The 12,879-nt window shown below is 45.9% G+C and overlaps 2 protein-coding genes across 2 annotated transcripts; one reads left to right on the top strand and one right to left on the bottom strand.

The window, feature by feature from the left end:
• The first annotated feature begins 1,036 nt into the window (after positions 1 to 1,036).
• Positions 1,037 to 4,855, top strand: LOC136486902 (adagio-like protein 3). Its single transcript, XM_066483969.1, has 2 exons — positions 1,037 to 1,401; positions 3,057 to 4,855. The coding sequence occupies exons 1-2, from the start codon at positions 1,139 to 1,141 to the stop codon at positions 4,642 to 4,644; spliced, it is 1,851 nt and encodes a 616-aa protein (XP_066340066.1). The 5' UTR covers positions 1,037 to 1,138; the 3' UTR covers positions 4,645 to 4,855.
• A 1,537-nt stretch (positions 4,856 to 6,392) lies between these two features.
• On the bottom strand, positions 6,393 to 9,937 carry LOC136486901 (14-3-3-like protein GF14-D). The gene is made up of 5 exons (XM_066483968.1): positions 8,965 to 9,937; positions 8,153 to 8,231; positions 7,946 to 8,068; positions 6,995 to 7,111; positions 6,393 to 6,883 (listed from the first exon to the last, which is right to left on the bottom strand). Exons 1-5 carry the CDS (start codon positions 9,381 to 9,383, stop codon positions 6,821 to 6,823), a joined length of 801 nt encoding a protein of 266 aa, XP_066340065.1. The 5' UTR covers positions 9,384 to 9,937; the 3' UTR covers positions 6,393 to 6,820.
• Between the last annotated feature and the right edge of the window lie 2,942 nt (positions 9,938 to 12,879).

Genomic DNA, 12,879 nt, shown 5'->3' with positions numbered 1-12,879 from the left:
CTTTGAACGCATGCATGGAACATTAAATATAGACGAAAAAAAACTAATTGCACAGTTGGGTGAGAAATCGCGAGACGAAACTTTCGAACCTAATTAGTCCATGATTAGACACTAATTGTCAAATACAAACGAAAGTGCTACAGTTGCAAACTAAACGTGGCCTAAGTTATACTGTAATTAGTATTAATTTATTTTATATTGTACTTTTTATGACTACAATTTTATGATTAATAGATAGTATATATATTTGATGACAAATCTGACCGCAAAAAGTTTGTATCAAAATAGTTAAAATTTGTTGACTAACTATGCATCAAAGATTATAATAATATTTAAATCTTCATATTTGTACGAGTCTTATATCTGGACAACAGAGAGAGCAGGTGGTTTTTACATGGCCAACGTATCAAGTGTAAACCAACCTCTCTGTGCAAACTGTGCAAACCAACTGCGGGGGAGAGGTAGGAGGGGGATTTTGCAAAAGTGTGATTAGGAGCGGACGTAATTACACTTTTGCAAATCCCCCTCCCATCTTTCCCACGCAGTTGGTTTGCACGGTTTGTACGGAGAGGTTGGTTTACACTGGATATGTTCCCTTTTACACGTTCCCTTTATTTAGAAGGAAAACGGAAGAGCAACGTTCTGCACGCGACAGTGTCCATAAAGAAAGAGGAAATGCAAAGCTATTAGGCAGAAAAGTTAAGGAAAAGCAATTTCTTAGGTAAAAAAAAAGGGCAATACCCTATATTCCAATTTTCAAAAGGAGTACTGTTGGGAGGTGCTGCCACCGGCCGTGGTTACTCTGCGGGCCCCACTCCCCCGCTTCTTCTTCTTCCCTGCGAAGCGAAGGAAACCCACGGTGCACCGTTGGATTGGGGTTGGGGATCCCGTCCCTGGTCCACCGGCCCCACCCTACTACCGCCTCCGCGGAAGATATTTTCCGCCTGCCCCGCGTGGCAGGTCCCGTAAATAACCTGCAACCATGCCCCTTTTCTGCGGCTCGTCCCGCGCCTATAAAATCCAGGCGCAGAAATATCTCCCCGCCCTGGCAGAATCTCCATTTTTTTTCCTCCCGCACCAAACCACGGGCGCACGCCGAGGAGAGAGAAAGGGGGGTGTGGGCGGCGACCGGCCTCGCATGTTTGACGGCGCCGTGGCGGTGAAGCGGATGAGGCTGTGGGAGGAGGAGGAGGAGGAGGAGGACGGGATGGAGGTGGACGCGGAGGCGGAGCTGGGGTGGCCGCAGTGGGGGGCGCCGCCGGCGGCGGGGCTCGGGGAGCCCAGGGCGGCGGCGATCGTCGTGGCGGACGCGGCGGAGGTCGACTTCCCCGTCATCTACGTCAACGCCGCCTTCGAGGCCGCCACGGGGTACCGCGCGCACGAGGTGCTCGGGCGCAACTGGTCAGTGCTCTCTGCTCTGCTCCCGGCCTTCTCCGCTCTGTTTCCTGCTCTGTTTTTCCTCTGCTTGGGGATTGGCAAATTCGGGATGCTGGGGAATGCCGCTTGCTTGCTTGGCGACTCTCTTACGAGCGGCAGCTGGAACCACAGAGTCGCTGCTCGTTGCGACAGGATTAGGATTTTATTTTCATTACAAACCGCGTCACGGCGTTCGTGCAGTCCTCTCTAGATTTCAGGATCCGCGTAGTAAAGCTAGAGCCCATCACACATTCGCATTAGGTTGTCAATCTTCTGACCAAATGGCGTGCGTGTTCACGGTGGCTTCGGCAAAAGACAGAAATGAGCAGAAGCAGGTGCTTGCTTCTTAGTAGGATTCTAGAATGTGGTTATGACTTTTGATTGGACAGTTTTGTGAACTAAGAATTTTCTGATGCTTAATGCTTTAATCGAAGCATGGCCTCCCGCACCATGGGATTTAGGCAGCTGGTGTCAATTTGAGTGATTCTCATGTGTTGATCCGGTATGCAGCCTGCCTCTGAGTAATGGTTAATGGTGACAGTACTGAAATAATTTGATGGTCCACTGCCCATGTTGGTATAAGAGTAATCACACAAGCAATGTGATTGGTAAAGTTTAAAAAAAATATTTATTGCGCATATGCAGAAAAAACACGTAGACAGGGTCTCCTGAGATCAGATTTAGTTTGAGTTTGTTCATGTTGTAGGTAAATTTATCGACTGAGGATTGTAAATAATATAGGTTTGGATCGCGTAGTACCACTGCCTGAGCCATTTTGGTTTTCTTGTGAGTAGAAGAGGCAGCCAGGGTGGGGGGCGGGGGGGATTAAAGAGCATTTTGATGGTTACCTATTAGATATTTTGCTTGATACTTAGGTTGCACTTCTAAAGATATTTTGTTTGATACTTAAGTAGTTAGGTTGCACTTCTAAGTTGGCCACTTGCACATAGAGAGAGGAATTATTCAAGAATAATACCTAGCATATCTGGGTCTACAAAAAAGATTTGTAGGCCATGCCAAACTGGGTGAGCACCTGAGCAGGTGGTTGATTTGAAGCCTGGTTGTAAAATCCTGTTATCTGAAATTGGATGTTAGTGAAAGATTGGGAAATCATTGGGAATTCCAGTTTACTTCATATGATTATGTTGAATAGAAATCATTGGATCCAGTTTGAAGTTGTCTAGGCATTTAGCATCAGATCTACTTAAGAAGTTCAGTAGTGAAATTTTTAGAAATTCAAATGTTGTGCGAAAGCAGCATGGTAACGGCCAATTTTGGAACTTGTTTCCTGTTAATGTTGACATAAGACAATGAACATCCACATGGAAGCAGAGAGAAGTCATTTATCTTTTGTCAGGCTAGTCGATCCAAATGATTTTATGTTATAACATCTTGTACTCCCTCCACTCCAAATTATAAGGAGTTTTGGCTTTTTAGATACATTGCTTTTACTAAGTGCATCGCAAAAGTGTGTGTCTAGAAAAGCCAAAATGTCTTATAATTTGGGATTGATGTAGTAGTAGTAGTTATTCTGCTTGCTTTCTTGCTTGTACAACTTTAAAATTGCTAACACTGACAAACTTGACAGAGGGCCTATTGAAGCATCTCACGAACTGTGTTCACTCAAACTTGTCTTTCAGCCGATTCCTACAATTTCGGGATCCACGTGCCCAAAGGCGACATCCCCTTGTTGATCCCATGGTTGTTTCAGAGATTCGGCGATGCCTCAATGAGGGGATTGAATTCCAAGGCGAGCTGCTGAATTTCCGGAAGGATGGTGCTCCACTTTACAACAGATTAAGGCTCATTCCTATGCATGGGGATGATGGCTATGTGACACATGTTATTGGAATCCAGCTATTCTCTGAGGCAAACATTGATCTCAGCAGCGTATCATATCCGGTGTATAAGCAACAGTCCAACAACAGGCTCAGCATTCAAGATCTGAACTCAGCTTCCCATGAGCATGCTCCAAAAATCCAGAGTTCAGACCACTGTGGTATACTTCAATTGTCAGACGAAGTTCTTGCACACAACATTCTATCTCGCCTGTCACCAAGAGATGTTGCATCCATTGGATCAGTCTGTACCAGAATGCATGAACTAACCAAGAATGATTACCTGAGGAAGATGGTCTGCCAGAACGCATGGGGAAGGGATGTCACTGTCAGGCTTGAGATGAGCACCAAGATGGTAGGATGGGGTCGTCTTGCAAGAGAGTTAACAACTCTTGAGGCAGCCTCATGGAGGAAGTTCACAGTTGGAGGGCGCGTTGAGCCTTCCCGATGCAACTTCAGTGCCTGCGCTGTTGGTAACCGTCTTGTCCTTTTCGGAGGGGAGGGTGTCAACATGCAGCCTATGGATGATACATTTGTGCTTAACTTGGAGGCTGCAAGGCCAGAATGGCGCCGCGTCAAGGTTTCTGCCTCTCCACCTGGCCGGTGGGGGCACACTCTATCATGGCTGAATGGGTCATGGCTGGTAGTATTTGGAGGCTGCGGACAGCAAGGTTTGCTCAATGATGTCTTTGTCCTTGACCTTGATGCTCAGCAGCCAACATGGAGGGAGGTTGCAAGCGAGGGTCCTCCACTGCCACGGTCTTGGCACAGCTCATGCACCCTGGATGGTTCGAAGCTCGTTGTATCAGGTGGCTGCACCGAGTCTGGTGTTCTTCTCAGCGACACCTTCCTCCTTGACCTCACAAAGGAGAAACCTGCATGGAGGGAGATTCCTACATCCTGGTCACCTCCATCCCGCCTCGGCCACACCATGTCTGTCTATGGTACAACTAAACTGTTCATGTTTGGTGGACTGGCAAAGAGCGGCTCGCTCCGACTGCGCTCCAGCGACGCCTACTCAATGGATGTTAGCGAAGATAGTCCGCAGTGGAGACAGTTGGCGACGACTGGATTCCCAAATGTCGGCCCGCCACCAAGGCTCGATCACGTCGCAGTGAGCCTGCCCTGTGGACGGATCATCATATTTGGGGGCTCGATTGCGGGACTCCACTCCCCTGCGCAGTTGTTCCTGATCGATCCCGCAGAGGAGAAGCCGACATGGAGGATCCTGAATGTACCCGGCCAGCCACCCAAGTTCGCCTGGGGGCACAGCACCTGCGTGGTTGGCGGCACCAGGGTCCTGGTTCTCGGAGGCCACACAGGGGAGGAATGGATACTGAACGAGCTACATGAGCTCTGCCTAGCAAGCAGGCCCGACGAGGACGACTGACTAGCTTCGTCCTTGCACATGGTTCATCTGTTTTACACCCTAATGCTATTATTCGTATCTACTTCCAGTCTGTTTATGTGTTGTGTATCAGTATAAGAAAAATTAGCAGAAATTGGTTAAAAAAAGTTAGTCTAGAAGAGTTTAGTCTATTTTGTTGTCATCGGAGAAGTTTTCTTTCATCGGTCTATATATATATGTGTGTGTGTGTGTTTGTATTTTCATGTCTCAAAAAACCCAAAAAAGTTGAAACACTGCATTGTCAATTTACATGCCAATGTCGTCAGTTCCAATGTCTTGTACTCTTATTTTTGTCTTGACGTCTCTGTCAAATTTGACTATCGATGCACTGCTTTGTACTGTAGGTATGAAAATCATATTTAAAATATAGCGTTGCTTCAGTTTGTAGGTATGAAATTGGCCGCTGATTCAGTTTATGGTATTGATGTCTTGTCGAAATCGCGGTGTTTGGATGTTTTTTTTATGTGATGTTTGATTGAAAAGACAAGTGCTGTGATGGCAACTCCAAAGGCCCATGGTCAATATCACTTCCTGCGTTAATGCGTTTGTTGTTTTAATTTGTTGCAAGTCATATTCTAATATTTTAAAATTAACCAAGTTTATGAAATATCTCATTAACATATACAATACTGAATAAGTGCACCATCAACTGCAATACTATATAAGTGCACCATCCGCTACAATTTTAAACAAGTGTACTATCAATAATTTTTTGGTACAGATTTTAAAATATATTTTTTAAACTTAGTCAAAATTAAGAGACTTTCATAAAACTAAAACAACCTATTATGCTACATGATATAGATGGTCCCATCTCTTTGAATGGGCATTGTTGAAAGATGGTCTCATCACTTTGAATTACCGTTTAAAATAGCGGGCTATTGAAAATAGCGGCAATTTTTTCCCAGAAGCTATGCAGCTATAGCGCCGCTATGCCGGATAGCGTTTTTATAAAAAAAATATGAAAAACACCAGTAATTGATAAAAAATATGGCAAATATAAAATTCGATGAATACAAATATGTTTCTAAGGTTCCACAATTCTAAGTAACATTAACAAATGCCAAATGATATTACAACATGATTCATGAAAGTTTAACCGTCCAAAATACAAAATTAGTAGCAAATGATAATTAATAAGTAGAAAATTGTCATAGTGTTTAGCGGCGCTATAACGGCAAATAGCGGCAAAAGTTATCGTAGCGTTAAAAAGACCAATAGCTTAGTGGCAGGCTTCTCTCACCACTATAGCCCGCTATTTTTTTTTTCCATGCTTTGAATTAGTAGTCTTGGAAAAATTGATGTCTACGTTGTCATCGCGTGAGACTTAAAAGACGACGAAATGAAGACAGGAGACATTGGAATCTACGGGCTTTGACGTTTCGTAAAAAAAAAGTTGGGAGAAAAGGAAAACGAGTTAAGAACGCACTCAACACGCTAGTACTGACGAGGGCGGTAATCTCAACTGGATGACTCCTGGCATCTACATCATCTTTCGTGCCAATAGCGAAGTGCAGATATCGCCTTGCATATTGCACTAGTGGAACTATTGAGTATTCCCACTATGCATCGAACCTGCATGATTCTTGGTCCATACCCCCAAAGATGCGCATCAGATGCCACAACGGGCACGGCCTAAAAGCCGATGTGCGTGCATGCGGCCATAAGACACGCTAGGAAGAAATGCCGACACCTATGTTCTGTCTAGTTCCAGTAGCGACCACACACAATTCCAATGCAGCCAATTCAGATTATTCTGGGACATTAAGCCAAATAGCTTTTGCAAAAGTCATCATAACAGAATACCACTCGGCAGCAGGTCTGTCAAGTCAAATACTCCGTGGTCATTCTAACACAACGCTGCAACACAAGAGAAGCAGGTCTTTTTCCTGGTGGCCGGCTTGGAGCACGAAAACAAGCATCCAGCCATCATTTATCGACTTGAAACCGAAACAAAGCGTGCGGCATGACAATCTAGAGTGCTTAATTAAAACAGCAGCAATAGCAGCAGCTCCATCGCATACACTGGTGCGTGCGATGACGGAAGACAACACCACAAGATATACTAGAAGATTAGCTATCAGAATTCAAGAACAGCAGCGGTCCTGGTCACTCCCCAACATCAGCAGATGCATCAGGTCAGGAGATCCAGTACATCTTACTGACCCTCTGCGGATTCTTTTGGGGCAGCAGCTTCCTTGATCTCATCGCCGCCATCCTCCTGATGAGGAAAGAAAGAACCAAGGTCACATGAGAACCATGACTAGTGATGATGGGCAAAGAGAGCCAAAGGTCACATGCTTAACAATTCTGTGGGAAAGAAGAAACTCACGTTGGTGTCGGAAGTCCATAGGGTCAAGTTGTCACGCAGGAGCTGCATGATCAGAGTGCTGTCCTTGTAGGACTCCTCTCCCAGGCTGTCTAGCTCAGAGATTGCCTCATCAAAAGCCTACAACAAACATTGAATTTAATTCAAGTCAACTCCAGCAAATATTAAGTGAAGGATGCTTAGATTGATGACAACATCAAGTGTACTACTTCGTTGCCTAGGAATGCATCTGTCATCTGAAGTACTATATGAAGACTGTCCTCTGTCCAACTTTATGTATTCTAGACCAGTTAATCAGTCTAGCCATCATAGAAGGGAAATTGAGAATTCTCTAGGTGACTTATAATCATTAGGTTGTAGCTTGTCAATGTTCAACATGAAATAGAAAATGTATGCAACAAAACATGACAAATTGAGTGAAGAAACAACAGCAAGCATTTGTTTGCATCCCAGAGTAATTAGATCCATTACTTGAATATGACACACCTAATAGTAAGAGATAATGTTTCAGTAAATACGCATGCAGAACACGAACCTGTGTTACATGCACACAAACAGTAATCCCCCAATAGAGTGCTAGAAAATTTGTTCGGGGATGCAAAGTAGTTCAAGTCTAGGGATCTATAGTTCACCACAAACCAGTAATTCCATATAGAGGGCCAACAACATGTAAGTTGCAGACTAGCGGTGATGGCCATCAATCAAGTTTTGCTTGCAATACCAATTTAAAACAAGTTACTATAATCTACGAATCCCTAGCATCATATATCATCACCTACATGTGAACTATTTCCTTTGCCCCATCTTTTATTGAACAAACCAGACCATACATAAGCAGATAGATACAGAGGCTGTCTATGCACTCCGCCGGTTGTCCAGCTATACAATCTAGGAGACATCATGTCTCAAAATGAAAATAAATCACTAAGGGAGATGGAAGGACAAGAAGCAAACCTGTTTTGCAAGGTTGCAAGCACGATCAGGGGAGTTCAGGATCTCATAGTAGAACACTGAGAAGTTGAGTGCCAGCCCAAGCCTGATGGGGTGGGTTGGAGCCAGATCAGCAAGAGCAATATCCTACAAACCAAAAACCAACAACAATGAATCTCAATTAACAAGATATGCACAGTCAACCTATCAACATGTACACAAAGATCAAACCTGAGCAGCTTTGTAAGCATTCATGGTGCTCTCCGCAGCATCCTTCCTCTCTGCACCTGACTTGAACTCAGCAAGGTACCTGCAAAATCATCATGAGGAGAAATCAGATACCAAGACATACGTGCAGTAGGGGGTAAAAAAACATCCATGGAACATGAATTCATATCCTAAACTAGGAGACAGCACATCATCATGTATCATAGACAAATTCATAGATAGGAACCTCAGCATGCACCATAAATAAAAGGAAAACAACCTCACTCAATAACGTCACAGGCACCACAATCGCTTTCCCTTTCTATCTTTTGTCTAACACCACAAATAAAAAAGAGTGTAACCCACAAAAAAATTCAAAAAAAAGAGAGATCACGCTTTAAATTTAGACCTAATCATCACTCAGACCCCTGTCATCCCCACACAAAACATCTGCATACAGATCTTAAGTTTTGACTTCTCCAAACCACAACTACCATGGTCCATATATACAAAGGCTCCAAATCAGATCGTGGTGCCCCCACAGATAATAAATAAAACCAGCAATAAATAAGGACTCAAAACCCCCGCTAATCTAAATCCCTAACACAAAGATACATCATCATATACTAAGGGAAAATCTATCACAAAAAAAAAAATATATATATATATACCAAGGGAAAATCCATCAGCTCCGTCACATCGCATATAAAGATCGCTCGTACATCCACCAACAAACCTCCCTCCTCGGCCACTCCATAAATAGATCTCATAGTCTAGACTCTAAAGGCGGATATACGCGGAAGAAAAAGCGAGATCTGCTAGCGGTAATGGTATACCTGTGGTAGTCGCCCTTCATCTTGAGGTAGAAGACCTTGGACTCGGCGGTGCCGGCGGATGGGACGAGGTGGGAGTCGAGCAGCGCGAGGATGCCGTCGCAGATGCGGGCGAGCTCGGCCTCGATCTTGGAGCGGTAGGCGCGGATGGAGGCGGCGTGCGCCTCGTTCCCGCGGCCCTCCTCCTTCTGCTCGATGGAGGAGATGATCCGCCACGAGGCCCTGCGGGCGCCGATGACGTTCTTGTAGGCGACGGACAGCAGGTTGCGCTCCTCCACGGAGAGCTCCTCACCGCCCCCTGCGCCGCCCGCGGAGCGCGCCACGCGCTCCATGAACTCGACCATCTCCTCGTACCGCTCCGCCTGCTCCGCCAGCTTGGCCATGTACACGCTCTCCTCTCGCGTCGGCTCCGACGGCGACATGGCTGCGAGCGGGGGTGGGGTGGGGTGGGACGGGTCGGCGGATCGGGATCGCCGGCGGCGGCGGCGGCACGGGCGGGGTCACACGGTTGCGGTGGCGCAGAGGATCCTGTGGAGCGGGCGGAAACGACGCGTTTGTGCGGAGGTGGGGAGGCGAGGGGTGGGGGCATTTGAGGAGGGCCGCGCGCGGGGTGCGGGGCCCGCATGGCAGTGGGATGACGTGGCGGTCAAAGGAGCGTGGCGCGCGCCGCGGGGATCGGTGCGGGGGCAGGGTGTGTGGTCGGCAGTGTGGCCGGGAGGTGGGTGGACGGGGCGTGGTCGGTGGAACACGTGAGGATTTCTGGTTGGGTGGCGATGGTGTTTGCTGTGCGAACGAGGAGTGGGCGAGGAACATGAGGTGGAGAGGCTTGGGCGGTCAATCTGGGGGATGGGATGGGCGGTGAAGCTTCTGCCATTCAAATTAGTACAGTGGTTTTTAATATAATAAAATTTCGTTTATACAGTACGTCCGTAGCTTACAAAGATGCACCCGGTGTTTGTATTTTCGATTGAGACGGTAGATGGAGGGGCGGATTTGGGCGTAGGGCCACCAGGGTCACGGCCCTTGGTGTGGGCCAAATCTCTCTTTATAGCCTCTCAATTTTCTCATGGTTCAGGTTGCTATTCTCATGAAATGCCCTAGTCTTGGCCCATCAACACATCAATGAAGGCCTGCGTTTGAAGCTCAGCAGCTGCCTGCCGGCATGCTTGCGGCTTGCGGCCCACTAGCACAACCAGGAAGGAATCGCATAGTGGCCCACTGGTCCTAGGCGTGCAAATTGGCCAGCTCCGTCACTGGGTAGATGTATTGCAAAATCTAAAAATCTTATAGGTCATCAGTAAGATGTCTGTTCGCTCTGCGTCTCGCCCATGTTATCTGCTCGCTCAGCGCGTTGCGCGCCCCTGCTTTTGGATGGATCTCGCCCTCAGCCGCGCGGTCCCAACCGGGTCGCCGCCTTCGTGCCCTCACCCAGACTTGCGTCTCCTGTCGCGTTCGCGCTCCATCCGCCTGCCCTTGCCCTGTCGAGGTTCGTGCCGCCAACGAGCTCTACATCGGTGACCTCTGCGCCACTCCACGGCATCGAGCTCTGCGCTGGCGTCGAGCTCCGCGTCGACGAGCCTCCATTGTTCAAGCAGCAATCAGATGCTACAATAAAAACACATGTTGCAATAGTATGTTTAAGTTTTCTCACATGTTTCAGAAATATGTTGGAAGTGTTATATCGATGTTGCAAAAGTAGATTGAGATGTTGCACATTGTTGCAATGGCTATACACGTATAGCCCGGTTCGCTTGGCTGAAATTAGTTGAAAAAAAATAAGCCAAAGCTGAATTGTTGTGAGAGAAAAATACTACTCCGGCTGAAAAAAGAAGCCGAACAAGCTGGCTTTTAAGGTAAGCCGAACGTGGCCTATCTTTCAAGTGTATGTTCCAAATGTTTCATCTGTTCCAAACGAATGTTGCAAGTGGTTTATCTGAATGTTGCAAATGTAGATTTAGATGTTGAATATACATGCATATTGAAAGCATATGTTTCAAGTGTTTTAAGGTGTTTCATACGTATGTTTGCGAGTATTTCATCTGGATGTTGCATATGTTTGTAATTTTTTTCAAATGTTTTTTTAGACATTTTCACAAGTGTTTCAGACGCTCGTTTCAAGTGTTTCATTTGTCTTCTTTTATATGTTATAACTGTTGCATCTGGATGTTTCAAAAGTACATCGGGTGTTGCACATGGGTTGCACGTGGGCAGCGGCCAACAGCGTGGACAACGTTCGGGGCGATGTCCAGGGCGACACGGGCCCACTCCTGGTGCGCTCCCTTGCGAGCCTGACACGTTATGCGCTCATTCGCTCCCTCTGCGTGGCAGCGTCCGGACGTTAGCGCTCCGGACGGACGTCTGTTTTGACTTTGTTCTAAATTAGGACTCAGTTTTGACTTAGAACTTATCTAATTTGATTAAATTTATAGAAAAAAATATATTAACCTCTACCATATCAAAAGAATCATTGTCAAATATATTTTGTGATGCATCTAGTGAAAATTGTTTGACATAGCCGTGGTCTGTAAATTTTTCTACAAATCTAGATAAAGTAAAAAAACTTAACACAGAACTTAAACGACTTATAATTTACAAAAAAAAAATATCATCTCTAATCTCGCCACCGATGGTGTTGTACTATCTCTGAAGCAGTCAAACGTTTCTCCTTGAGGGCCTTAAGACAATTGTTACAACAGCACTTCTCGTTTGTGAGGCCATGTCTATATAAAAACCCCCAAACGATTAGTTCATTGAGAAATCTGTGGTCTTTTTGGTGCGTTCGGCCCCTGATGGTGCAAATGCTTGGGAGGAGCATATGGACGGTGGTCAAACACTGCTTCAGAGAAAAAGGAATGAACTATGGTAGTGTCATCCAAGGTGGAGTGAACTATGGAAGATTATAGTGTCATCCAAGGTGCGTGTGTTCTTATGGAGATTTACACCATGTTCGCTTGTTGGTTTCAGCCAGGCTTATTCAACCAGCCAAAAGTATTTTCCTCTCACAAAAAACCAGCACCAACCAGCCCAAACCAGCACCAGCACCGACCAGCCAACGCGCTGTTAGCCCAAAATTCTGTACCGACGGGAGATGTTTGTCATCTAAGGAATATGGCACCGAACAAAAGATGTTCTTTATGTGTGGGGTCAGATTCATGGAAACACTCGCTGATTGAGTGTAATGTTTCAAGATGTGTGGAGCCTAGAAAGAGAAGAGATCGTGGAGCTCCTGAGACAGGTTCCATAGGTCGACTCGGTGGTAATGAACCATCTACCACACGAGAACCTGACGCGGGTGGTGGTGCGTCTTTGGGTGATCTAGTACATGAGACGTAAGGCTATACACGAGGGTCAGTTTCAGAGCCTGCTCTCTATTCACTGTTTTGTGAAGTGCTTCATTCACGAGTTGGAGCTAATCAGCCAGTGACCAAGGTGAAGCAGACAGTGCGGAAAGTGCAATCAAGCTTTAATTATAGGTTTTGATGATAATAACCATGTAATTAGAGAATTAATGAGACTTATCGAGATGACAAGCAGGGAATTTATATTCGATGATGCTACACGAAGTGGAGGAGCCCCCAATTACAAATGTTGATGGCTTCAAACTCAAAAGAGGTTTAAATTCTTTTATATTTTGAATTTGAGTATAGGAAAAGCCGTACTATAAAGGAGAACACAATGCTTAATCTAACATATGCTACCAAGTGCTCAAACATATACATGCATCCTCAGATTCACAGCCACGACAACCTAAACTTCACTCTTACCCTTGCTGTCTTGACTGGTATGACACTACCGCACTTGAAGAGAGGCACTGCCATAGTGTGACACTACCGCACTTAAGCCGTGGCACTGCCGTGACTTAAGTGACCGTTGTGGCTGAGGGGGTATTTATACCAATCCTCTTCCTCCCCAACGACT

Source organism: Miscanthus floridulus, chromosome 10, assembly GCF_019320115.1.
Source record: "Miscanthus floridulus cultivar M001 chromosome 10, ASM1932011v1, whole genome shotgun sequence".
Classification (NCBI taxonomy): domain Eukaryota; kingdom Viridiplantae; phylum Streptophyta; class Magnoliopsida; order Poales; family Poaceae; genus Miscanthus; species Miscanthus floridulus.
Note: the sequence above shows the minus strand (reverse complement) of the source record. Positions and strands in the feature narration are given on the sequence as shown.